The sequence below is a fragment of the Hippopotamus amphibius genome, chromosome 9, assembly GCF_030028045.1.
Source record: "Hippopotamus amphibius kiboko isolate mHipAmp2 chromosome 9, mHipAmp2.hap2, whole genome shotgun sequence".
NCBI lineage: Eukaryota > Metazoa > Chordata > Mammalia > Artiodactyla > Hippopotamidae > Hippopotamus > Hippopotamus amphibius.
Genome location: NC_080194.1, coordinates 124523141 through 124550128, shown reverse-complemented (window position 1 = coordinate 124550128; position 26988 = coordinate 124523141). Strand labels below are relative to the sequence as shown.

At 54.8% G+C, this 26988-nt stretch overlaps 1 protein-coding gene across 4 annotated transcripts; it reads left to right on the top strand.

Moving 5' to 3' along the window:
- On the top strand, positions 1–26988 carry TFAP4 (transcription factor AP-4). Of its 4 annotated transcripts, none has more exons than XM_057695518.1 (8): positions 1–176; positions 7980–8091; positions 22724–22889; positions 22996–23094; positions 23468–23638; positions 24235–24375; positions 25000–25155; positions 25950–26988. In XM_057695518.1, the coding sequence occupies exons 1-8, from the start codon at positions 110–112 to the stop codon at positions 26142–26144; spliced, it is 1107 nt and encodes a 368-aa protein (XP_057551501.1). In that variant the 5' UTR covers positions 1–109; the 3' UTR covers positions 26145–26988. The 4 variants fall into 4 exon arrangements, with proteins under 4 accessions (XP_057551501.1, XP_057551500.1, XP_057551504.1 ...); XM_057695517.1 differs by lacking the exon at positions 1–176 and adding an exon at positions 6710–6870; XM_057695521.1 differs by lacking the exon at positions 1–176 and adding an exon at positions 6823–6935.

Below are 26988 nucleotides of genomic sequence, written 5' to 3'. Positions count from 1 at the left end.
GGGGGAGCCAGGCAGCCACTGCTGCCTGCCTCGACATCTGGAGGCTGAATTCCAGGAGGAGAGACGGAGTCTTGCAAGCAGATGTCAACTTTGAAGGTCAAACTGAGCGATGGAGCCAAGAAAGAGGAGGCTGAGAGGGTCTTGCATTCCCCCCAACCAAGGATTCTGGGAGAGAGGTGAGGCCCTATTCCCCAACCTTGTCCCAGCTCCTAAGCTATCAGAGCCCCAAAGACGACAGCGTGGGGCAGGGAAACGGTGTGAGCTTTGCAGTCAGACCTTCCTTCAAAGACCAGTTGGTTAAGAGCTCGTGTAACTGCAAAGGCCAAGAACCTAGCTGATCCAGCGCTTAGCAATGGCCCTGGGACACTGGCTTGCATCTCCTGGCCCAGTATCCTCTGTGTGGCTTTACTCTTGAGCCATCGCTCCCCAAGGCCTGCGAACCCCCAGCTTGCCTCTCCCTGGGGCTCCAGCGAGACTCTAGGCTTGCCTCTTCTTGGCCCAGTTGGGGCCCAGCTCATGGACAGGTCTGGGTCAGGAGCTCGCCCCAGTGCAGGGCCGACACCCCGGGAGCCACATGGAGAAAGTGGGAGTGGAGGGTCCCCCAAAGGAGCCAACGTTGGGTGGGCAGAAACGATACTCTGCTGAGCCGCTCCCACAGGTCTGCCTTCTGGGGCTTGTGCCAGGCACTGTTCTCGGCTTTGTGGCTCTTACCTATGGGGTGTCCTGCTGGCTAAATTCCTTAAGCTCTCAGAAGCTCATTTTTTTCATCTATGAAATCTCATAGGCTTCTTTCTGGGATTGACTAAGACAGTGCTTGCAAATCCCTTAGAACCTGCCTGGCCTGGAGAAAGCACTATGTTAACTAGCCTAGGTCCCTTTCTCTTCCCGGTATCTAGGTGCCATGTGATCTGCCCTGTGGGCTGAAAGGATGGTGCATGTGTGTATGTATACACGTCTGTATGTGTGTGCGCGCGCGTGTGAGCAAGCAAGCCTGCCGGCGCCTTTCTCTTCTCCAAGGAGTTTTGTATTGTTTGGCTTCTCCTGAGAGAGGGTTAAGGACTACACCTGGCGGAGGGTGGAGGCAGGAGGGACAGGAAAGAGGTGGAGGGAGAAATGGTGGGCCTCACCTGTGGGCCTGCAGGTACAGGCCTGCCTTTGGGAGTCGCCTCCCCATGCCCTCAGCTCCACCTGGGGCTGGAGGAGGGGCCCAGGCTCTACCCCTGGGAGTGGCTGCATCTGTCTCTCCCACGAAGCATAAGCCTGGTCATTTGACATGGGGGCGGGAGGCGAGGAGGGGTGGTGGTAAAGGGTCTGACCCAGGCTTGCTCATCCCCTGTGTTCTGTCTCCTGGAACTCTGAAACTTGGGGTGTGGCTCAGAAGGGGAAGGGGAACCCAGGCTTGGGGCTTCTCAGAAGAGGAAACCCGGTGCCCAGAGTGGTCTGAACCTGTTGGAGACCTCAGGAGAAATTTGGAGCTTCTGGAAGGGCAGAGGTCCGGCCTCCTGTAAGCTTTTTGCAACTATTTGTGAACTGAAGTAAAGCCCCTCCCAGAATCTGCTTGGGGCACAGGAAGTGCTCCAAGGAGTACCCCCCGCCCTGCCTCCCCTGGGGCTCAGCGCCCTCCGCTCCTGCTAGCCCTGCCCACCAGCATCCCTGTGGGACACCACACACCTGTGGACGCCTGCTCGTCCGCACCGACCACCCACGGCCTCCGACGCTGAGCCCAAAGGCCACCTCCTTGGATTCCTGCCAGCCTCCCACACTCATGGTTACTCCCCTCTGAACACAGTGGGGTTGGTACCTCTGTGCGGAGCTACCACCACAGTAGCCAGCGCGGCGACAGGGGACTCCTGCATCCATCACTGGTCCACGTCCTGCGTGCCCTGAGCATGACTCCACGACAGTCACAACAGGCTGCTGGGACCAGGCTGCCCGGCTCTTTTCTGGGTGTCGAATATTTTTCCATGTGTTCATCTGGTCTCTTCCGTTAAACAACAGACTCTGAAGTTGAAGGACGTAGTTATGAGAGCTACATTTTCTGAGCTCTTACTAAATGCTTTTTAAATATGAAGGTATAATTCATATCCCATAAAATTCACACCATTAAAGTATAAACTCACTGGGTTTTAGTGTGTTCACAGAGTTGTGCATCCATTGCCACCATCTAATTCCAGAACATTTTCATCATCCCCCAAAAAGGACCCCAGCAAATTCATCAGTTGTAAGGAATGTACCATGCACATGGGGGATTTGATAGTGGGGGAGGCTGTGAACATACAGAGGCAGGGCGTGTATGGAAGATCTCTGAACCTTTGCTCAATATAGCTGTGACCTTAAAACTACTTTAAAAAATAAAATCAATTTGGGGGATTCTGTAGTGGTCCAGTGGTTGGGACTCTGCACTTTCACTGCCAGGGGCCCGGGTTCAATTCCTGACAGGGGAACTAAGATCCCGCAAGCTGCACGGTGTGGGAAAAAAAAAAATCAATTTAAAACGAAAACCAAACAAAAAAGAACCCTGAACCCGTTAGCAGTCAATCCCCATTTCTCTGCCCCCCAACCACTGGCAAGCAACAATCTGCTTTGTGACTCTACAGATTTCCCTGTTCCAGACATTTCGTGTAAATGAAGTCCCACAACATGTGGTCCTTTGTGAGTGGCTTCTTTCACTGAGCATCATGTTTTCAAGGTTCATCCTTGTTGTAGCCTGTGTCAGTGCTTCATCCCTTTTTACGGCTGAATAATACTCTACTGTCTAGATAGGTCAGTCTTTCTTTATCCATCCATCCATCAGAGGACATTTGGGTTGTCTCTACTTTTCATGAATAATGCTGTTATGAACGTGCATGTACAAGTTTTTGTGAAGGTGAAGTTTTTCAGTCTAAGTGCTTTTTGACAAACGCCTCATTTAATCCTCATAGCAGCCATCTGTGTCAGGTGCTGGCATGATCCCCCTTTTGCAGGTGAGAAAACCAAGGCTCAGAGATGTGAGTCAAGGTCACAGCTGGAAACTTTGGAGCTGGGGCCCTCTTGTCTCCTGGCCAGCAGGCCCCAGTGAGGCCTACTACAGTGCTTCTGTATGTTGTTTGTTTGTTTGTTTTCTTTTTCTTTTTTTTTTAAGAACTTTTATTGAGATACAGTTAACAGACAATAAACAGCATATATTTGGAGTGTACAATTTGGTACCCCAGTCTCCCAATTCATTCCCCCCCAACCCTCCCTGCATTCCCCACTTCGTGTCCATATGTTTGTTCTCTACATCTGTGTCTCTATTTCTGCCTTGCATTTCCTCCTTCATAGTTGTTAGCATTTGTCTTATGTACTGAGGTGCTCCTATATTGGGTGCATATATATTTATAATTGTTATCTCCTCTTCTTGGATTGATCCCTTGATCTTTATGTAATGTCCTTTCTTGTCTCTTTTTTTATTTTAAAGTCTATTTTATCTGATATGAGTATTGCTACTCCAGCATTCTTTTGATTTTCATTTGCATGGAATATCTTTTTCCATTCCATGTATGTTTTTAGCAGAGCCTTGCCCACCGCTCTCCTACAGTAAATTTTTTTAACTATTTATTTATTTTGCTGTGCTGGGTCTTAGTTGTGGCACGCAGGATCTTCAGTCTTTCTTGGGGCATGTGGGAACTTTAGTTGCAGCGTGTGGGATCTTCAGTTGCGGTGTGCAGGATCCAGGGATCGAACCTGGGCCCCCTTCTTTGGGAGCCCGGAGTCCCAGCCACTGGACCGCCCAGGAAGTCCCTCCCACAGTAAATGTTGCTGACTCTTCAAACAAGGGACATGCAGACCTCAAGCCCCAAAAGTGCTCTGTGATCTGTCAAGACTAGTGGGTCACCTGCTCAGTGGTGATCCTGCGGCTCCAGGGGGTGCCTCTTAGGGGTGACGGGAGGTCCCTACCACCATAGAATCATCATCCACAGATCCAGGTGAGACCAGGCCTTTCCCTTGCTTCCTCTGGATGCCATTCTCACCACCTCACAGGGTACCAAGCCCCAAGCATTGCCGCCCCTTTTATTCATCTGCAGCCTCTTTCCTGGGGTTCCTGGGCTGCCTTTCATCTCTTGCCTTCTTGGATTTGGCGCACAGCCCTGGGTCACCTGCTGGTGGACTTTGCTCCTTTCGCTTTCCTGGGAGCATGGCATGGTGGGTAACTGCTGTCAGGCCAGCCCAGGTTCAGGTCAGCTTTGCCACTCTGGCTGTGTGACTTTGGGCAAGTTTCGAACTTCTCTGAGCTTCTGTTTGCTCATCTGTAATGGGGGGCAGGGGGTCACAATAATATGGCTGCTGAAACTCTGATACTGCTGGTGTGAGACTAAGGGCAGGGAGATGCAAGGCTCCCGTGGTGCCCAGCACCTCGCACACACTTGGGAGGTCTAGGTCAGTCCTCATGGCAGAGGCAGGCTGGCAGCGGGCTGGGGAGGGGGCAGGGAGCTTTGTGTGCCTCCCTGCCTTTGGAGCAGCAGGAGGCTCCCATGACTCAGTTCTGCCTGAGGAGGGTGAAGTCAAGGCCAGGCCTCTGAGGTCGGGGCCCCAAGGGACCTCCCATCCTCCTCCCCACTCTGCCCTCAGCCTGTCTCCCCACCCAGTGCTTCCGGCAGCGCTGGGCAGGGCCCCATGGGTTCTCTGCTGGTCGCCTGGGCACGCCCTCCGTCCCTTCCCCAGATCTGCAGCCCTGTGGCCCAAGGGCTCAGATGCTGACCGTGACCGTGGAGCACCTTGAGTGGGTGCCACAGCCCACAGCCTGAGGCAGGAGGGGCAGTGATGCGGAGACAACGTGGACCGAGGGTGGGAGGGCCTCCTCTGGCCACTGGAGCCAAGCTGCAGACTTCTGCCAGGGAAACCCTCTCTCCCCTCTGCTGCCGCCACTGCTGCTCAGCCTTTCCCAGCCCTGCCCCTCTCCTCCTGCTTCTCACATTTCAGCTTCTGAGTTACTGGCATCACAGCCTGCTGCCTGCTGCTGCTGTGGTCACTGCACCAGACAGATGTTAACCCTCAGTGTGCTGGTGGGAGCAGCACAGCCCCAAATGGGCGCAAGGTCCGGAGGTGTCAAGGAAGGAGACTGCTGTCCTGAAACCGTCCTTTGCTATAGCCAGGTTCCCCTATGGAGAGCTTCTTTCACCTTCTTCCTCCCTGTTCCCCCAAACTTGAAACCAAAGCCTCACCCTGCCCCTGGGAGTTGGTCCTTCCCTTGGCTGTCTGGGCACTGACATCCAACCACAGAACGTGGGTTCCATTATCACTGTGAATCTGACCTAGTCATTTCAGCAGGCAAGGTTTTCTCCTTCCACATGCCTCAGCTCCCCTCTTGCACCTGGCCGTACCTGGGCAGGGCTGGGCCACGGGGATCACGTGAGCTCTCAGCCTGGAGGCTGTTCTGGGGGCAGCAGCACAGGTCATTGAAGGGAGCAAGGTGCTGGCACAGACTGGCCAGGTGACCTTGGCAAGTCCCCGGGGTATAACAGGATTTGAGGGCCCGGAGTGAGAATGAAACAGGGGGGTGCATGTAAAGCCACCAGAGCAGCAACTGGCACATGGCGGCCTGGACCTCTCGTGCCCATGTAACATGTGCCTCCTGACACGCTGGGGCTCCGAGCCCTTGTCGCTAGGGAGAGCTACTCTCATTTCCTGGCAGCCTCCCCTCTCGCAGCCCAGCAAGGACTGCTTTCTCATCAGAGCACGCCTGTGTCCCTCCTCTGGCCTGGCCGGTCCCAGCCCATCCTTTTCCATCCTCAAATGGGACTGGATGTCCTGCCTTCTCTCCCCACCCCCATCCACTCCTCCAGCAGGAGGAAAGCCAGCTGCCCAGAGGTACACTGGACAGCCGCTCGAGAGGCTGTCCAGCACCCCAGCTGTCCCCTTCCCCAATTCCTCTGCTTCTTGCCTTTCTCCTGAATCCCAAATGCTCCCTCCCAGTTTCTGTGGCACCTCTGCTGACCCTTCGTCCTCTCCGGCCATCCCCCCTTGGTGCTTTGGCTGACTTACTCTCCTTTTATATATATATATATTTTAAAATAAATTTATTTATTTATTGGCTGCATTGGGTCTTCATTGCTGCACATGGGCTTTCTCTAGTTGTGGAGAGTGGGGGCTACTCTTCATTGTGGTGCACGGGCTCCTCATTGTGGTGGCTTCTCTTGTTGTGAAGCATGGGCTCTAGGCGCATGGGCTTCAGTAGTTGTGGCATACTGGCTCAATAGTTGTGGTTCACGGGCTCTAGAGCGCAGGCTCAATTGTTGTGGCACACGGACTTAGTTGCTCCGCAGCATGTGGGATCTTCTTGCAGCAGGGATCAAACCCATGTCCCCTGCATTAGCAGCTGGATTCTTAACCACTGTGCCACCTAGGAAGTCCCTCTCCTTTTATGTTGACCAGAGGCCCAGAGGCTCTGTCCTCCCCTTCCCCTGCACCCCTGGTGGAAGGACCCAGGCTGGGCGTCAGTTCCCCCCTTTACTGCTATGCTGTGCCCCAGGCTCCTGGGCTGCCTGGTGGGATTGTTATAACTGCCCTGTCAGCTTACAATCAACTGAGGAAGTGGTTAGACAGCCATTTCTGTCTAAAACCGAAAGTCCAACCGGGGTGGCCATTCACTGAGGGATTTTTCTTGTTTTTGTTTTTTTTGGTTTTTTTGTTTCTTAACTTTTTGGCCGCACTTGCAGGATCTTAGTTCCCCAACCAGGGATTGAACCTGGGCCCTCTACAGTGAGAGCGCCAAGTCCAACTACTGGACCACCATGGAATTCCCTCGCTGAGTTTTTGTAAAGGGGATGCACCCAATCAAAGCGGATGACCTGGTTCCTCCTTGTCGATGTGTTGAAAAGCAGAGGGACGTTTCCCTGAGGGACCCAGGACAGGGTGAGCTGATGGAGGAAGAGGAGAGGAGAAGGCAGGAGCTCCCCCTCATTGGACTGCAGTGTCAGGTCTGGAAACATGGGGGCCAGGACTAGAGGGGGTACAGGGGACACACCACAGGTGCACTCCAGCCCCCTTTCCAAGGGCTTGTTTAGGAGCAAAGTGAACCAAATCAGGTTGTTAGAAGGAAGTGGGCATCTGGAGTTCGGGGCCTTTGGGCACCTCAACAAGCCTGGTGCCTGGGGATCTTCAGGGCCTTGGGGGTGTGGGGAGCTGGGCAGCCAACTCTTCCACTCCAGTACCTGCCTTGGGTTCCCCAAATTGTGCTCAGGCTCAGCTTGCACAAAAGCATCATGTGTGCTGGGCGCCCCCTAGTGGTTGGGGGACCCCAGCCTTGTGGCCCAGAGGTCTTGTGACTAGGGTAGGAAGGGGGACCAGGGTATTGGGGGATACTGGGGTTTGCTCCAAACCCCAACAGAAGGGTCTCACCCCCATTCTGCCTTACTGGGAGCATTCAGGATCCTCTCCCAGGCAGGGCTTTTTGCTTTTATGGGGCCTCATCCCTGCTCCAATGGCTGGTATCCACAACACCCACCACCCTGTCCCCCTCAAGCAGGCTGGGGTTCCCCATATGCACCAGTGCATGCTGGGGCCTGAAAGGACAACAGCGGGGGCCTGACAGGCCATCTGGTCCATCCATTTGCCGCTCCTGGCATATTCGTGTAGAGGATAAAGCCTCAGATTACGATTGGGGCCCTAGATTATTCTTCAGGCTCCATCTCCAATTCTCTGTACATCCTGAGGGAAGTTCCTTAACTTTCTCTTCACTTCCTTCATGGTCCCCCCCTTTGTGGTAGCAGAATTCTCCTATGACCCCCAATGATCTTCGCCCTTGTATACCCCCTCTCATTGAGCGTGGGCAGAAGCTGTGACTGTGGCATCACCCCTGTGATTAGGTTATGTTATGTGGTACAGCTGCCCTTGAGACAGATTATCCAGGTGGGCCTGACCTAATCACACAAGCCCTTTCAAAGCAGAGTTTTCTCCAGCTGCTTGTGGGAGAGGGAATTAGAAAGATTCAAAGCACGAGTGGAACTCTCTCTGTTCCTCAGATGGAGGGGCCACGGGACAGGGTCCTGAGGATGATCTCCAGGAGCCAACAGCCTGCAGGACAATGGGACCTCAGTCCTACAACTGCAAGGAACTGAATCCTGCTGACAACTTGTGAGTTTGTAGCCCCGCCAACACCTCAGATTCACCGGGCAGGACTCAGAGCCAAGAGCCCAGCCATGCTACCCCTGGCGGTGCTAAACTGTGCTGTTTCAACCCAATAAATTTATGGAAATTTGTTATGCAGCAGCACAAAATGAATACATCATCTATCCAAAGAGAAGAACACCATTCTTGACACACGTGTAGGATAAAAGTTTAAAACTGAGAAAAATCCATCCCCCTGCCCCCAATGGGTGCTATGTGAAGTGGAAACCTGCTGTGGCCTCTGTGCTGACAGTCCTCCCGGCTGTAGTTTAAATCCACATTCTCAGGGCTCGTGTCTCTCACCTGAGTTTCCAACCAGCCTCGGAGGAGGGCAGGTGTGTTCTGAGAAGGGCAGTGCTGATGGCACCATCAGGGCAGCCAGATCCCACTTTGGCTGAAGAAAGAAGCTCTGGAACTCTCAGCCGTAGGGGATCCCTGTGATTTCTGGGGCTCCTGGGACTTCTGGACATCTTTAGGGTCAATGAAGCTGTTTTTAACATAACAACTTTTTTTTTTTTTTTAATTTTATTTATTTATTTATTTATTTTTTTATGGCGCACGGGCTTAGTTGCTCCGTGGCATGTGGAATCCTCCCAGAGCAGGGCTCGAACCCATGTCTCCTGCCTTGGCAGGCAGATTCTTTACCACTGCGCCACCTAGGAAGTCCTACATAACAACTTTATTAGATATAATTCACATACCGTACAATTCACCCATCTAAAGTGTACAATTAAGTGTTTTTTTGTACAGTTTTGTAACTATCATCACAATCAATTTGAGAACACTTCTATCACCCCCCAAAAGAAACCCTGTACCCACTAGCACCCAACCCCCACTTCCCCCTGACTCCCCCTCATTCCCTGGCAACCACGAATCTACTTTCTACCTCTGTGGATTTGCCTATTCTGGACATTTTATAGAAGTGGAATCGTACACTATGCGGCCTTCTGTGTCTGGCTTCTTTCACTGAACATCATGTTGTCAAGGTTCATCCACATTGTGCCATGTATTACTTTATCCATTTTTATGCTGAGTGATACTCCATTAGATGGATAGACCATGCTTTTTGGATAGACCAGTCATCAATAAAGCCTGCTACTGACTCTCATTCACTCCTCCCACCTGCAATTTGGGGGTGGGGTTGGGGGAAGGAGAGCAATGGGAAGTTTGGGGGAGGTGGGCTGATCAGGCTTGGGTTTGACAACACAGAGGAAGGAGGGCTGGGTTCTGAGGTGTCCCAGGCTACACTGTGGTCCCCGGCTCTTTCCCCTCCCCGGGCTGAGCCAGCCCCTTCCCCACACCTGCTTTCCAAAGCAGTGTCTGCCCAGGACCTCCAGCCCCAGAGTCCTGCTGCAGGTGGGCCAGCTGTCTGCCAGCTCAGTACATGATAATCTGCATTTCTAACACCGATCATCCATGGGCAGTTATTTGATGATAGTCTTCACAGAGACTCTCCTTTAAAAGGGCAAACTGTCTGAAGGTTGATTTTCACACCACCGGATCCTACCTGTGAGTGTCTTTACTGTAAAGCAGAGGAGCCCCATGTTCAACAGAAAAGAATTTTACAACACGCCTGCTTCCTTTCACTGTGACAAGTTTTTTGTTTTTGTTTTTGTTTTTTGGCTGCACCACGCAGCATGTGGGATCTTAGTTTCCTGACCAAGGATGGAACCCATGCCCCCTGCATTGGAAACACAGAGTCTTAACAAGACCTCCAGGGAAGTCCCATCACTGTGACAAGTTTGAGCAGGGAAGGGGGAAAGCTCGGCTTCTCCTCTGTCTCCCCTGCATATCACTAAGCCCTGTCATTCTCCCTGGGCCCACTCAGATGCCTCTGGCCACTGCCACCCGTGGCAACTCAGTACCAGTGATAATAGAAAATACCAGTTATTAATGCTATGACATGCCAGCAGCTTCTTGTGACAGCCTGCAAGCTAGGCACTATATGGCCTCTGTTTTACAGACCAGGAAGCTGAGTCAGGTTAAGGAACTTGCCCACGGTCACCCTGATAACACCTGGAGCTGGGGTTCAGCAAGAACCTGGATTCTGAATCACACTGCACAGCCTCTAGTCCTTTCTGGAAATCTGTGTAGAAGGAGACAGAGGTCTGAGGGCTATGGCCCCAGGATATCTCAGATGCCAGCAGAAAAGAACTTCAAGAAGGTCAGATAGGGAACTCCCTGGGGGTCCAGTGGTTAGGATTCCGCATTTCCACTGCTAGGGGCTCGGGTTTGATCCCTGATTGGGGAACCAAAAAAAGAGAAGATCAGATGTGGTGAAGACAGAAAACAGAGCTCCTTGGAATCGCCAGTGAGAGCAGTTTTCATGGAGTCTTGGCTGCAGATGGAGTGAGCAGGATGGGAGAGACAGCATCTGCATCCACTTCAGGGAGTTTGGCAGCCAAGGACAGCAGCTAAAGAGTGGTGGTAGCTGGAAGGGGGAGTATGAGTGTGGGTGGGGTGTTGTTTTTTTTTTTTTTGCTTGTTTTTTGTTTTGTTTTATTTTCCCTGTGCTGTGGGGCTTGCGAGATCTTAGTTCCCTCATCAGGGATTGAACCTGAGCCCTCGGCAGTGAAAAGTGTAGAGTCAACCACTGGACCACCAGGGAATTCCCTGTTGTTATTATTTTTAAATGGGAATAAAGACAGCTTGTTCTTGGTGTGAGAACAACCCAGTAGAGGGCACGAGGTAAGGAAGCAGGAGAGGGGACAGCTGCTGGAGAGACACCTTTGAAGAATTCATGTGGGGGGTTCCTTGTGCATGGACAGAACTCAGACACGCATCCAGACATGTATCCAGACACAGGTTAGGATTGCAGATTTCAGGTACAAGGAGGGAGGCGGGGTGATGACGGGAGCCTTTGGGAGGGAGGGAGGATGGACCAGGGCAATATGAAGGGACCGCCAGCTGCCCAAAGGAGCCACTTGAGGATCTTGGTCTGGCGTTTAAAAGTGAGATGGTGGGATTTCCTTTTCCAGGGGGGCAGGGGCTGGGGCAGGGCAGGTGGGGGGTTAGATGCACAAGGAAGTGTGCATGCAAGATGATTATATTGGTGGGCTGTGAAATCTAAGCTGGAGAAGGAGCAAAGTGAGAAGATAAGGGGCTTGCAGTTCTCCCTGGATCAATGGGGTCAGGCAAACTACAGCCCAAAGGTCAAATCTAGCACACTGACCATTTTTTTAAACTTTTTTTTAAAATTGTGGTAAAGTACCTATAACATCAAATTTGCCATTTTATTTCATTAATTTTTTTTTGTGTATTCACCTGAATATTAAATTTGTCATTTTAAAGTGCACAATTCAGTCACATTAATTACATTCACAATGTTGCGCAACCATCACCACTATTTCCAAAAGTTTCCATCCCCTGAAACAGAAACTCCATATCCATTAAGCAATAACTCCCCATCTCCTCTGCACCCAGCCCTTGGTAAACTCTAGTCTACTCTCCTCAATTAATTTGCCTCTTCTAGATATTTCATGTAAGTGGAATCCTGAAACATGGGACTTTTTGTATCTGGCTTCTTTCACTTAGCATCATATTTTCAAGGTTCAGCCATGCTATAGTACATATCAGAACATCATTCCTTTTTAAGGCTGAATAACATTCCTTTGTTTGAATAGACCACATTTAAAAAATATTTATTTATTTGGCTGCACTGGGTCTTAAGCTGTGCATGGGATCTTCATTGCTGCATGCAGGATCTTCATTGCGGCATGCGGGATCTTTAGCTGCAGCATGTAGGATCTCGTTCCCTGATCAGGGATTGAACCCAGGTCCCCTGCATTGGGAGTGTGGAGTCTTAAGCACTGGACCACCAGGGAAGTCCCCACATTTTGTTTATCCATTTATTCATTGATGGACTCTGGGTGGTTTCCACCTTTGGCTATTGTGAATAATGCTGCTGTGAATACTGGTATATGACCATCTGATGAGTCCCTGTTTTCATTCCTTTGGACGTGTACCTAGAAGTGGAATTGATAGAGCATATTGTAACCTCTGCCCGGTTTTGTATGGCCCATGAACTAAGAATGATACAGTAGACAGAAAAATGACCTCCCCACGATGTTCATGTCCTAATCTCTGGAACCTGTGAATAAATTACCTTACATGGCAAAAGGGGCTTTGAAGATATAATTAAGTGAAAGATCTTGAGATGGGGAAATTATTCCGGATTATCTGCTTGGGCCCAAGGTCATCATATAAGGGTGGTTGGAGGGTGGTGGTGGTCAGAGTCAGAGAAGGAGATGCAATGACCGAAGAAGTTGGAGTGATGCACTCTGAAGATGGAGGAAGGGGCAGGGAGCCAAGAGATGCAGGCAGCCTCTAGAAGGTGGAAAAGGTGAGGAAATGGATTCCCCCCTAGAGCCTTCAGGAGGAGTGTAGCCTTGCTGACATCTTGATTTCAGACAAATACAACCCATTTGGACTTCTGACCTCCAGAGAGTAAATTTTTATTTATTTATTTTTTTATTGGCTTCACCACGCAGCTTGTGTGATCTTAGTTCCCTGACCAGGGATTGAATCTGGGCGATGGCAGTGAAAGCACCAAGTCCTAATCATTGGAGCACCTGGGAATTCCCTTGTGTTGTTTTAAGTCACTAAGTTTGTGGTAATTTGTTATAGTAGCAATAGGAAGCTAATACAAATATTAAAAAAAATTTTTATTGAAGTATATTTGATTTATAATGTTGTGTTAATTTTTGCTGTAAAGCAAAGTGGTTCACCTATACATATACATACATTCTTTTTTATATTCTTTACATTATGGTTTATCACAGGATATTGAATATAGTTCCCTGTGCTATACAATAGGACCTTCTTTATCTAACCTATACATAATAGTTTGTATCTTCTAATCCCAAACTCCCAATCTCCACTGCTCCCCCCAACCTAACCACACAGTCTGTTCTCTATGTCTGTGTGTTTCTGTTGCTTAGATATGGTCATTTGTATCATATTTTAGATTCCATATGCAAATAACTTTTACACGCCCCTTACAGGGAAAGTTTGCAGATGCCTAACTTAGAGCAAGAAGGTGAGGGGGAAAGTCGGGGACCAAGGATCAAGGGGATTTTGCTGAACACCCTCTGAGGGCTCCAGGGGGCACAGTGGACCAAATTTAGGAGTTGGGAAGGGAGTGAGAAGGGCTCAGACTAAGGGGTGTACAAAGCCTCCTGGGAATGAAAAATGGCCTGGAGTTTGGGGACTTCTTGTGTTACTGCCTTGAAGCAGGTAAGTGATGGGAGAGAGTTGGAGTGGAGCGTGGGAGCAGCGGGGGGCAGGATGATATTTCAGGCCTTGGGGCAGGAGCAGCTGAGCCGGGGGTGGGGTTTGTGCATCGGAGACAGCAGAGGGCACCTTTGGCAGAAATGGGGAGGCCAGTGTGAGTGACAGTATGCTGTCAGGAACCGGGCTCAGGAGGGGTCAAGGCATTTCTGTAGAAGAGAGAGCAAGGGGTGGACACACTTCTCCCAACTCTGGTTCATTCATTCACCCAGGCCCTGTGGACGTTGCTCAGTGTACACCGTTATGTGGTCCTGTAATCTATGTTGCCCCCAGATGTCACCCTTCCTGTCCTCACAATGAAGCCTCCCAGGGACTGTGATGTTACAGGGTCCTGGATCTGCACTTACAGAAACAGTCCAACAGCTTACTTTAAGGACAGGAAAACATTCACGAAAAACTGCCAGGCATCTACAAGGTACTCCGAATATCTAATAACAATAACATTTCCTAATAATAACAGTAATCCTTGTTATTAGTTGCAGTATTTCAATTAAGAGGCGCGATTTGGGCGGAACCTGGAAGGCGGATAGGGTTGGGAAAGGCGGTGGGCAGGAGGGAGGACATTCCAAGGCAGGCGCGGTCTTCCTGAGCCAGGGGCCAACCTCCAGGAGCCAGGGGAGGGGACGCGGGAAGGGGGGGACGGAAGCTCGCCGCCACGGCGTCCCTCCCTCCCCCACCCGAGGCCTTCACCCCTAGTAGAGAGCGCACCCTGGCGGGGGAGCAAGTCTCGCACTGTTTTTCGCCCTGAATGGGAAGCTGCAGTCTTCCGCCTGCCCAGGCCAAGCTGGGGCGGGCCTCCCGCTGTCCAGCCTCCCAGCGGAGGGGCAAAGAGAAGGGGAATAGGAGGCGACCCGGCAGCGGCCACCAGACCTCCCGGCCGCGCTGGCAGCCTGCCTCCGGGGCCGCTGCTGTCCTGGCCCGCCTCCACCCTTCCCTCCCCGCCAGGGCCCCTGCTTCCTAAGGCAGCCCCAGGATCCGAGGCGCCCGGCGCGCCCCCCTTTGCCCTCCCCTCCCCGGCTCCGGGATTCCCAGGCTCCAGAGCCCAGGTCGGGCGGCCGGTGGCGGGCAGCTGGGCAGGGAGGGAGTGAGGGAGGGGCTGGCCGGCCTCTGAAGTCGGCCCCAAGTTACATGTGGGAAGCGGTGGCTGTGACGCAAGTTTCCAGGGGGCCCTGAGCTCGGAAGGAGCGCGCCAGAGCGGCTCCTCTACTTGCAGTTGCAACCGTAAAAGAGAAAAAAGCCCCGAGCAGCACCCCAAGCCGCCTTCGCCTTCTCCAGGCCCAGCTGCGCGCCCCCGCCCCCCAAGGGCCGCCGAGCGCGCAGACCCTGCACCGGCCAGTCCCCGCCGGACCCCGGGCGCACGGGCTGGGCTTTCTCGCTGTGGCTGTCCTTTTTTTTTTTTTTTTTTTTTTGCTACGCTTGCCAACCTGTCAGCTGATGGACCTCATCACCCATAGTGGCGCATGTAGCTCGGCCGCAGCTCGCTCCATTCACGCCGCGCCCCCCAAGCCCGCCCGCGGCCCCCGCACCCGGTGCTGGGGGGTAGGTCCGCAGACCCGAGCTACCACCCTCCACCGGGGGCCCGCGCCCCTCTATCCCCGGCCTCGCGCCGCCCGGGGGGCGCTGCAAATAGTCCTTTGTTTACATGCAATTCCTTACTCCGCGGAAGGAGGCCGGGGGAGTGCTGAGTTTTCACCAGCTGTTTCCCGCCTTGAAACAGACATCTGATCAGCTGCAAACACACACACACACACACATACACACACACACATACACGCCCGGGGAGGCAGGCCGGAGAGACCTCCCTCCCGCCCCTCCCGCCCGCCTCCCTCCCCTCGCCGCCGCCGCAGCCAGCATCTGGGACCGGCCGATTCTGCACCTCCGTCCGGCGCTGCCCTTTGATTCGGATTTCCATCTTGCATTCTCCGGCGGACCGCGGGACCTGGCTCGTGCAGAGGAGGGGGGCCGATCGCTATGGAGTATTTCATGGTGCCCACTCAGAAGGTGCCCTCTTTGCAACATTTCAGGAAAACAGAGAAAGAAGTGATAGGAGGGCTCTGTAGGTGTGTACTCCTCCTCCCCTTCACCCCCTTCCCACGATTGCAGACCCCGGCCAGTCCGCCCGGGCGGGCGCGTGTGTGCGCACGCATGGCCCGCGCCGCGGACTCTCTCGCCTTTCTTAGCTGCCGGGGCCGCTGCAGCCCCGCGCGCCAGGCTCGGGCCGCTCGGGGACCCTCCTCCCTCGGAACGTGGGGGCCCCGAGCGGCCCCGGTCACTTTTGTCCGCTGCAGGCGGGCGAGTCGCGACGTTTGTAAATTGCAAACAGACCCACGTGGTTCTGCAGCAGTCCCGGCCATGCTTGGTGCTGGTGGCTTTCCCCCCCGCGCTTCCTCCTCCCCCCTCCCGCGGCGGCTTCCTTCCTCTCGCTCCTTCATCGCTCTCTCTGGGCGCCCCCTCCAGGGGGGGCTGGGGGGCCCGGGGGGCCCGGGGCGCGCGTGGGGTCGCGACGCGGACGGCTACAATGCAGCCACGCCGCGGCTCCGGGCGCGGGGGGGGCGGGGAGCCGGGTGGTGTGAGTGTTTGCAGGGAGCGGAGCTGCAGCGGGGTCGGGGGGCCTGCTGGAGTGGGGGTGCGGGAGTGGCGGGACCCGAGGGCCCGGCGCGGCTCGCCCGGAGCGCGGCGAACCCGGGCACGTTGGCGGCCACTCGCTCGCTCGCCGCCCGCGCCCGGGCGCTGTTTACTAGCGAGGCCTGGACGTGACTCTGCAGCCCTCTTGGAGTAGGCGGACCTCCGCGCGTCGCCTCGCGGGAGCTGTAGTTCTCCGCGCCGCGTCGGTGCGGCATTGTGGGAGTTGTAGGCGCGCCAGGGCCACGCTTTACCCGCACAAAGCTCTGCCCCCGCGGCCCGGATGGGCGAGGCAGGCCGCGTGCAGGGCTTTTTTTGGGAGGAGGCACGAGAGGCCACCCCTAGCCTCACCAGGCCGCTGCCGCCACACGTGGGTCTCCGCTGCAAACTTTCCCGTCTCACGCCCCTCCCCCCAGCCATAAGCCGAAAGCGTCCGGTTGCCCAGCCTGCTGGGTGGGTGGGTGGGTGGGTAGGTGGTCCGAGATCCGTAGCCCTCCCCCGGAGCCACTTTCTAAGTTTGGCTCGGGCTGCTCCATATCTCCCCTTTACCGAAGAGTGATGGGTTAGCGGACTTGTCCTGGACACTTGTTAAAATGCACACGCCCGGAATTCTGATCGCTAGAAGGGCCTGGGTATCCGCTTATTGAACACAACCTGCGGGACGGCGATACTGCGTGGGTTGTTCTCTGCGGGTCCCAGTTTGGGACCTGTGGCCCCTTTCCTGCTGTGCTGCTTTAGGAGCGAAATGGCTCCCCAGGGCTGGGGCCACGTGCTCTGCCGCCCAGGGCAGGCAAGGCGGGGATTGAGGGAGGAGGAGCCGCAGGCGGTGTGGCCCAGGCGGGTGGACACTAGAGGCTGCAGAAACTAGGTTGGGGGAAGGTTGCAGCACACGTACTACGCCCCCCCCCCCCCACCCCGCTTCCCCGGTCCCCTCGTGCAGGGCTCCACCCTATCTACTCTCAAGTTCAAGGTGGTGGGCAGTCAGCAGCGGCGCCCTGAGTATTGGCCCTTCCCCAGGGTCCACCTGGAGGGCTTAGCTGTAATAAGTGAAAAGAAAAAAAAAAAATTCTGGAGCTCATAATACGTAGTAGGGACTCATTTTGCGAGATTTTTTTCACTGAATTGTCACAATCTTCCTCTGAGTTAAGTGGCTTTATGATTTCTGTGTGGGTGGAGGACACAGGTTTGGGAAGGAACAGGTAGGGCAAGTGGTGAGCCTGGGACTTGAACTCTGATCCCTGAGCGCTTCTCTTACCCTGAGCTGCTGATTGTTCAGGGAGGGCTGGGCAGTGAGAAGGTGTGTTGAGCTGCCCCAGGTGCTGGAGTGGATATTCTGGGCCTGACCCTAGGCAGGCTTGGTACCATAGAACCCTCTGGCTGCCAGGCCTGGGCCTTGGCTGAGTCCCCTCTGGCCCTCCTAGGACTCCAGCTTGACCCATTTCTGTTCCAACCCCCCCTTCGGAGGAGTCCAGCAGTACCTTAGGGACCAAGTGCCCCAGGGTTGGGCAGGGGGACTGCTCAGCTTGTCCAGCTGTGAGACATTTGTCAGCCCATGCACTGGGTGTGGAGTTGTGGCCTCTGGGTTTGTTCATTTTCAGGAGGAGCTGCCAGGTAAGGTAGGATTCAGTGTGGGTTGGGCGCGACCTTCTGGCCGGATATACTCGCTTCTCAGGCTGGTGGACTTTGCTCCATCCGTCAGTGACTCACAGGGCTCCCTGTTTCTCTCCTCCGTTTCCCAGACCCACCAGAGGGGACCCTACCGTACAGTGGTGGGGGGGGGGGGCGTATCCAACAGCTGCACCCACATAAGCTGTGTGGTTTTGGACATGTCACCTAACTGCTCTCAGCCTCCGTAAAATGGAGCACCTGTGAAGTTTGGCTATGCACATGGAAAGTGCCTGGTAGCTGTTCAGTGGCACTCGGATTCTTAGAAGCAGGAGCATGGTGGTGTTCTTAAAGAGTTTACCTACTGCCTGCTGCAGGGGTGAAAGAGACCAGCTCCCCTCAGAAGGAGTTAGAGAACAATTAGGGTCTTTGGAGTGTGTGTTGGGTCCCTGATCTGGTATTTATGAGGTACCTACTTTGTGCTGGGATTGAGGACACCACAATTAACTAGAATTTGCCCCTTTTCGAAGAGCTGGAAGTCTCATGGTGCTACAGGGTTTTGTCAGTTCCCTTAGATCCATGGATTCTCTTGGGGTCCTAGGTACAAATTCTGGAAAAACAAGTCATTTTGTTATCCTCAATCTGTCTCCTCTTTTTTTTTCTCCTCCATCTCTTAAGCTTCACCACAACCCTATGAAATCAGGCAGTATTCCCTCGTTTTATAGATGGGGAAACTGAGGCTTCAAGAGACGAAGTGGCTAAGCTTGGGGTTCCATAGCTAGTAAGTGGCAGGGCTGGAGTTTCCACTTGAACCCAGTGCAGGGCTCCCTCTGAGGGGCTGGGGAAGCTGTGGGGAGAGGGTGTTTCTGGTGGGAACAGCCTGGCCATGGTTTGTTCTGGGACTGAGAGCAGGGTGTGTGGGTAGAAGCAGCGGGAATGGGTGAGGCCCTGGGCTGCTTCAGTACCTGCTGCAGAGAGAAGGATGGGGGCCTTGGGCATCCTTGGTGAGAGGGTCGTCTTCCTCCTATTCTCCTTTTGGGGTATAGGAGAAACACTGCATGAGCTTTCCCACCTCTGACTGTGTAGACATTGAGTGGTGGGTGTGTGAATGACTTTGGGTCAGTGTGAAATGAAAGTTCTCAGTGGATAATTTGAGGCTGGAGCTGGGCAGGGGGGTGTGGGTGTGGGGATTAGGGGATACTGGTTTGCCCTTGGGCTGGGTAGGATGGACAGGTACAGGTTGGGATCTAGAATTGAAAAGCCTGCCCTTGAGCCCCTGGTTGGGATGCTGGCATTATTCCGGGGGGGGGGGCTGTCTTGGGGGTACCCTGGTAGAGGGTGATGGCAGCTCTGGAGGCTGGTACACAAACAGTTCCTTGGCCATTGGCTGCCCAGCCCCAGGAGACCGACCGGCTGCAGGCTCTCAGGGAGGGAGAGAAGGGAGAGTCAGTTTCTGTGGACCGGACCTCACTGCTCATCTCGGGGGTCTGAAGTTGATGTGGAGGAGGAGGAGGACTTCATAATTACTGTAAATCATGTTTACTTCTGCCAAACTAAGAAAGAAATGTAAGAAGCTTTCAGGCATTAGCAGAAAAATCCACTTTAGTACAGTAGCAGCTGGAAACGCTAGTTAGCCATCCTGTATAGGAGCCCCTGGATGGCCAGCAGTCAGAACCCCCCATTGGCTGTGGTTAGTTTGCATTCTATTAAAGAAACTTCCAGGGCTATTTAAGTGAGCTTGGTCTTGGTGGCAGCACAAATCCCTATGAGGAACTGTAGCTTTGGGATGAAGTCTGTTTTCTGGGACTTAAGTCTGCACTAGGTTAACCAGCAGCTGGTTCCTGAACCAGGAGGCTGGGCTGATGGACTTGGTGGTGAAGGGGACAGATGGAATATTCGGAAGAGCCAGGATGAATGGGCCCTTACTCCCTGCCTGGATGCCAGGACCCTTCCTTCTGGGAACTTCCAGGCTGGGGCTTTCAGGCCTGGGGTCCTGTGGTCTCCTTTGGTGTCTCCCCAGCTCATGGGCATGCTGGGGAGAAGGTAGGGGCTGAAGGTTTCAAGAGCAGATGAGCTGGCTGGTGGGGCAGCGGTGGCGGCTGTGGTGGTGGGTGTTGAATTCTGGTTTCAGCCAGGGGAGTTGGTGGGACTTGGCTGCAAGGCAGTGGGGGCTGGGAAGTGCAGGAGGTGCATTGCAACTGCACCCTGCTCTGCCCAGCTGTCATGGTGTGACCTTGGGCAAGTCACTTCACTTCTGGGCCTTGTCTTGTCCCACCATTTGTCAGGAGGGCCAGGAAACTGCCTCTTGAGGCCACACACAGGGCTCTGGTAAGCAGGGCTGTGTGTGAGCCCTCAGTAGAGGGTACCACCCCCAGGTAGGGGAGGAGAGCGTGTGTTTTGGCTCTTGCAGTTGCCTGTAATACCCTGGTGTGGCTGCCTGACCTTGGGCATGTCACTCCCCGCCCCCCTCCCTGAACCCTGGATTCCTCATTGCAATGCAGCCACTCAACTGGGTGTCCATGGGAGTCAGACAGGGAAAAATATGAACAGTTCTGTGAATGACAGTAAGAGCTAACCTGATGGCAGTGCATACCCATGCTCAGTCCTTTCTACAGGGGTGATTGTCACCTGTCTGTTGGGGTATCCGGCTCTGAGGGATGGTGCGGAGCCCACTCTGCCCTGTGGGTAAGAGCAGGGCTCTGGGATCAAGGTTCAAGTCCAAGCCCCAGCACTTGCTGTAGCTGTTACCTTCCTAAGACTCAATGTCCTCATCCCATAAGACCCCTCATCTCAGAGGAAGATTGAGATGGTTCGGTGAGAAAATTCCAGCAAAGTGACTCCTTAGCATATTATATCAAGGACTCAAGACTTTTTTATTTTTTATTTTATTATTATTATTTATTATTTTTGGCTGTGCCATGCAGCTTGTGGGATCTCAGTTCCCTGCTCAGGGATCGAACCGGGGCCCCAGCAGTGAAAGCGGAGTCCTAACCACTGGACAGCCAGGAAATTCCTGCAAGACTTTTTATTTTTTTATTTATTTTTTGGCACACGGGCTTAGTTGCTCTGCGGCATGTGGGATCTTCCTGGAGCTGGGATCGAACCTGTGACCTCTGAATTGGCAGGCAGATTCTTAACCACTGCGCCACCTAGGAAGCCCCAAGACTTTTTAAAACAATAACTTTGTTGCTATGCACTCCAGCACTCAGAGTGGCCCAGGGGTGGAGGTGGGGCTCCTTTTTGATCACTTACCACTCTTGTCAGCTCTGGTCTTTGGGCATCACCAAGGGGGACCCAGGACTGGGTGAATGGGGGCGTCTCTCCCTATATCTCTCCGGGGCAGGGATGGGGAAGCTCACAGACAGATATCAGTCACCTGGTGGCTTGGATTCCTGAGGACATTTCTCCCCATCTCTTTAATCCACCCGCCGTGGAGCAGGAGCCCGGACTCAGTTCTGATCCCTGCGCCCCCCACCTGCAAAGGGCAGGCAAGCCGCTGTGTATCAGGTCTCTGACCTGCATCCTCTCCTTTTCTCCATCACCGCTACTGCAGGGGCAGGGAAACTGGGAGAAGTGAGGTGCCCCTAGCCCAGAAGTGGGGGAGCCAGATGCCTGGCTGGCTGACTCTAAAACTGTCCCTCCCACTCTGAGCCCTAAGTCCCATTTGTAAATCAGGGTCATGGGCCCCCTTTTCTAGTGCTGTGAGGGAACTGTATTTTGGGGGAGAGGTTCTGGGGAGATGCTGGGGGTGCTGGTGGAGGACTGGGCTTGTCTGTGGACCCCCAGCAGCAGCTGTTGGGGAGCCTGCTCCCAGCCCACCCTGAGCTGACCACCCGCTCTGTGGGGAGAGGAGGCGGAGACCCAGGAAGGGGCAAGCTCCTCAGGGAGCTGAGGAGGGACAGGTGGGGTGGGCCAGGAAGGCCTCAGCTGTCTCTAGCTGTTGCAGATGTGCTCTCCTCCTAGGTTTCCAAGCAAACTCCTTTTTGCCTGGGGATGGGCACGGGGGCCTGGGCACCTACCCTCTTTGAGCCCAGGCTTACCCATCGATGGAACAAGGCTGCCCAGAACTCTCCCCTCATTCCTCCAGACCCAGGGGTGTGAGCTGTCTTGGCCCAGGCCTGGACCAGGTCACCCCAGGAGGGCCCCTCAGGAAGAAGCCAGGGCTGTGGCTTTGGGTGGGGCCGGTGGCCTCTTCTGGGAGCCCGGCATCTGGAAGCCATTAGGCCAGGGGCGGGGGAGTTGCAGGAGAGGGCCTGGAAGGGGAGCATGCCTCCTCCAGGCCACACACAGGCCCACCCCTTGGGAGCAGTGGCGTTGGGCCGATAGGCCCCACTGCCGTCTCTGCCTCCTGCCAACGCCTCCCGGCCGGCAGCCTCACCCCCTTCCGCTGGCTGCCTTCTTTCTCACCCCACTGGCTGCCGCTCCTGCAAGATGCACTCACATAATATGCAATAATATCGCCTACTGCATACTGGAAGCGTCTCTGGCACAGGGTGGGCCTGCCTTTCAGGATGGGTGGGCTTGGAGGAGAACTGTCGCCGGGGCGGTTGGCTGGGTCCTCTCTCAGGAGTGAGTAGTACCTGTCTTGTCTTTGAAGTCTTAGCACAGGGTCCAGGACCAGGCTGGGGACTTATGTAGGAGCTTGTGGCTGTGGGGATGGGAATGGAGGAGGGACATCTTCCTCAGTCCTCAAGCATGCAGCCCTAAAGGAGGGGGTCCAGGTGCACAGCAAGGAACTCAGAGGTGCCCCAAGAGCAGGTTTCTCTGGTTATCACCTGAGGCCACCTGCATCAGAATCACAGGGATTCTTAGCCATGAAGGTTTCTAGGCCTGCTGGCCAGGCACTAGGGTCGGGACCTGGGGTCCACACACTTATTTTGACACCCAGACATCCCAGAGCACGCTACTCCATCAGCCCCCTGATCTGCTGGGGGTGTAGACATCAGACAGAGCTGGTATCTTCTGTAGTGGGAGGGATGCCTGTTACACTCGGGGCCTCTGGAGATGAACTGTAAAGACAGGGCCCACTGGGGGCAGGGCACGGAGGGCGCCCAGCCTGAGCCTGTCCCTGTCCTCCCTGCAGCCTTGCCAACATTCCACTGACCCCTGAGACTCAGCGGGACCAGGAACGGAGGATTCGCCGGGAGATCGCCAATAGCAACGAAAGGAGGCGCATGCAGAGCATCAACGCGGGCTTCCAGTCCCTCAAGACCCTCATCCCCCACACAGATGGAGAGAAGCTCAGCAAGGTGGGCGAGCGCTGGGAGGACTTCCTGAAGGAGGTGGTGGGCTGGAGTGGGGAGATTCGGGAGACACTGTCAGCTGGGGTCCCTGATTCGTACCTCCTGCCCTCAGGCAGCCATTCTCCAGCAGACGGCAGAATACATCTTCTCCCTGGAGCAGGAGAAGACCAGGCTCCTGCAGCAGAACACACAGCTCAAACGCTTTATCCAGGTAGCGCCCTGCCCTCCTCCTGGCTCCCACTCCCTGGCATGGGACTGTGATGTAGCTGCGAGTTCCTTCTTCCCCACTGACCTGCCTACTTCCGGCACTTGCCTTCCTGCCTGGGCCCTGGGTTATCCATGGTCAAGTGCTGTGGAATGGGCTCTGGAAGCAACTGGGGGACTTCTGGGAAGCAAGTCCATCCTGCTTCCCTTTCTGCCCTTGGCTCTTGAGTGGATTTGCACACTGGGGCTCCCTAGTGCTGGTGCACCTGGTTTTGACAGCTGTGGGGGGCTGTGATGGAGCTCCCCACCCCCCTGTTGGTGGTGGTGGTGGTGGTGTATGCAGGGTCATGGCACACTCACCAACCCCTTGGGGTCACCAGGAGCTGAGTGGCTCATCCCCCAAGCGGCGGCGGGCAGAGGATAAGGATGAGGGCATCGGCTCGCCGGACATCTGGGAGGACGAGAAGGCAGAGGACCTGCGGCGGGAGATGATCGAGCTGCGGCAGCAGCTGGACAAGGAGCGCTCAGTGCGCATGATGCTGGAGGAGCAGGTGAGGCGGGTGGGCGGCCGGGGGTGCTGTCCGGCTCTCTTCCTTTCCTCTCGTTATTTACAGGAGCTCCTGCTTTGTGCTAGGCCTAGGAGAGGGGTGTCCAGTGGGGAGCAAACCAGACAGGTCCCTGCCCTCAGGGGTCACTGTCCACATGGGGGAGATGAGTCAAAGGCTCTCACATTGTAAACACGGAGCTGTGACAAAGGCCACACCGGATCAGTGGGCATCAGGAGGGGGATCTGGGCTGTTTCCAGAGGGGCCACCCCACAGCTTCTCTGTGGAAGTGACCTGAGCCGAGGGTGGGAGGGCGAGTCTCACCAGTGACCAGGCAGAGAGGGGAGAAAGCTGCTCCAGGCAGAGGGAAGAGCGTGGGTGAAGGCCTGGGGCTGGAGGAAGGCAGGGAGGGAGCAGGGCATGAGGGGGGCTGTGGGGGAGGGGAGAGGAGTCAGGGCGGGCCCGGCAGGCTACAGGTCAGGACTTTGGTCTCCACCCCGAGAGTGGGGGGGAGACTGACCTCAGCGGTCTGCTGGCCCCTCTGGGGGAGGCACCAGGGTGTGGCCCGGGCCCTGCCACTGAGCCTGCCGCTCCACCCCCAGGTGCGCTCGCTGGAGGCCCACATGTACCCGGAAAAGCTCAAGGTGATCGCACAGCAGGTGCAGCTGCAGCAGCAGCAGGAGCAGGTGCGGCTGCTGCACCAGGAGAAGCTGGAGCGGGAACAGCAGCACCTGCGGACTCAGGTGAGCAGGAGGTGCCTGGAGGCGGCAGTTTGGGTCTGGGCTGGGGCTCACGTTCAATATGGGTGCCTCTGGGTGTCCAGCAGGGCGGACCCAGGGCCTAAATCGTGGTAATGCAGACGTTCCTGGCTTCCAGGTCTCTTGCATACAATATTACACTGAATCATCGTAGCAGTCCTTTGAGGCCTGAGCTGTTATTACTCCTATTTTACTGATGAGGAACTGGAGGCACAGAAAGGTTCAAGACCTGACCGATTTGGGGCAGGGATTTGAACCCTGGCCATCTAAATTCAGTCTAAACTCCCAACCACCGCTGTGTTTGTTAGATGAGAAGTGCTGGCTTGGCTCTGGAGGGGGAAGGGCCGTGCCATCTTAGACGAACTGAAGCCCCTCTCCAGGCCACCTTTTCTTCATTTCTTAAAATAAGAGGGGTGGGAGGAGTCACAAACTGGGCAGCCCCAGCGAGTGAAGGAGGCTGATGGGCTGGGGTGGTTTGGTGGAGGGTCTCCAGGCAGTGGGCAGAGGGAGATGGTTTTGGAGGGCCATCCCACACCCTCTGTGATGGACAGAAGGGAAGGGGCAGCTCCCAGACCCTTTGTAGAAAGACTGAGGGCCTCTGTCTCGCAGCTCCTGCCCACTCCAGCCCCCACCCACCACCCCACGGTGATCGTGCCGGCGCCGGCACCCCCTCCCTCCCACCACATCAACGTCGTCACCATGGGCCCCTCCTCGGTCATCAACTCTGTCTCAACGTCCCGGCAAAACCTGGACACCATCGTGCAGGTACCTGGGCTTGGGTAGGATCATCCTTTGGGAACAGGCCCTTTGAAGGGAGATTAGAAAGTGGGGGACTGGAGGGGACTGAGACAGGGCTTGAATGTCAGGGGGAGGAAGTCTGGAAGCCAGATGGGTCTCCATCTCTGCATCTGGGGTGAGGGGCAGAGAGCGGGGACTGGATGGCCTGCAAGACCCCATTCCTTCCCTCCACGTGGGGTTTGCTTAGGGGGTCCTTTGTTCCCAGAGCCTCTTGCTTTCAGAGTTCCTGCATCCAGCTCTTGGGTTGGTCCAGGACCTGGGATGGGGGGTATAGGTGGCAGTGGCTGGTTGGGTGACTGTGAAGCCTTCTACACCTTCACTGTCAACTCTGAAGGTCGAGCCTGAAGTCACTGCTGTGCCCAGCCTTGGCCAGAGACCCCTTGGGAGACTCAACAACATTGCAAAGAAAAGAAACAACCCAAAATGCTCCAACAGAAAAAAGGCCCATCAACGCCCAGAACTTGAGTTGCACATAAAGCCGATAAATTGAATAATAAAATTAATAACAGAGACCTTCCATAAGCCAACAGGCAGGCTATGAAATATATAAATGAGGGAAAGACCCTTGTGACTTCACGCAGCTGGGCACTGCCTCTCCTCCAAGCCGTTTTCAGCTGAGCAGAGTTTCTGGGACTCTGGCAGGCTGCCCCTGCTTTGCCAGACTTATTTCTGGACCTTTCTGGGGGGTTGGGGGGAGGAGGTTGGGGGGAGATGGTGGCTGTGCACGTGGCCCCGCATCCTCATGGCAGCCTCTCCCCCAGGCGATCCAGCACATCGAGGGCACCCAGGAAAGGCAGGAGCAGGAGGAGGAGCAGCGGCGAGCGGTCATCGTGAAGCCTGTCCGCAGCTGCCCCGAGGCCCACGCCTCCGATACTGCCTCCGATTCAGAGGCCTCGGACAGCGACGCCATGGACCAGAGCCGGGAGGAGCCGGCGGGGAACGGGGGGCTTCCCTGACCACCCCCCAGCCCTCCTCTCCCGTCTGGGGGCTGGAGGGGGCGGGGCAGCAACTGGGAGAGACGAGGGTGAACGAGTGAGGAATTTTTACAAAATTACGGCATCATTTGGGTCTCTTTTATGACCTCTTTTTCAATACTGTAAATCGACCTTTGAGTGAAGCCACCCAACCCGAGGTCCGGGGCTGGGGCGGCAGGAGCGCGTGGCAGCACCGGGATACCTGGGGCTGGGCCTCAGCCCCGGAGGCTGGGGAAGCGGACACGGAGGTGCCTGGCCTCTCTCCGCCAAAAAAGCATTTTTTTCATTGAAACATGTTTTTAAGAACAGGGAAAATCAAACAAAACCCCAAGGTATTTCTACCCTCCCCGGAGCCAGCCCCACGACCGTCAGTTTTTATTCCCCCTTCCCTCCTTTTTTGGTGTTCTTTCTCCTTTAAGCACTTACATGGGTTGGGGGTCTGGCTGGGTCGGGGGTCCGGGGGTCTCCGTTGCTTCTCGGTTGGGGTTTGCTGCTGCCCTTCTTCCCTCCCCTCCCTGTCTCAGCACTAGGAATCGCCACTCTCCACCACCGCCTGGCCCCCACCTCTCCCTCCAGGTTTCCCATCTTCCACCCCAAAAAGGTCTTTGTCTCTCTCTTTTTGTTTTGTTTGTTGTTGGTTCTTTTTTGGTTTTGGTTTTGTATTTTTGTTTTTTGTTTTGATTTTTTTTTTTTTTTTTTTTTTACAATTTTGAGGTCTTTGTGTTCAAGGAGAAGCTATTATATTTTGTTAAGAAAGTGGGGAGAAAATCAAGAGGCCACTGTGCCTTTATAAAGAAACAAAATAAAGTTTGTACTTTGTTTTTTA

Coding starts and splice junctions, on each gene's coding strand:
- TFAP4 (XM_057695517.1), top strand. CDS start 6,783: ATGCACCCAATCAAAGCGGATGACCTGGTTCCTCCTTGTCGATGTGTT. Junction 23,095..23,467: donor AGCTCAAACGCTTTATCCAG/GTAGCGCCCTGC, acceptor TGGGGTCACCAG/GAGCTGAGTGGCTCATCCCC. Junction 24,376..24,999: donor AGCAGCACCTGCGGACTCAG/GTGAGCAGGAGG, acceptor TCTGTCTCGCAG/CTCCTGCCCACTCCAGCCCC.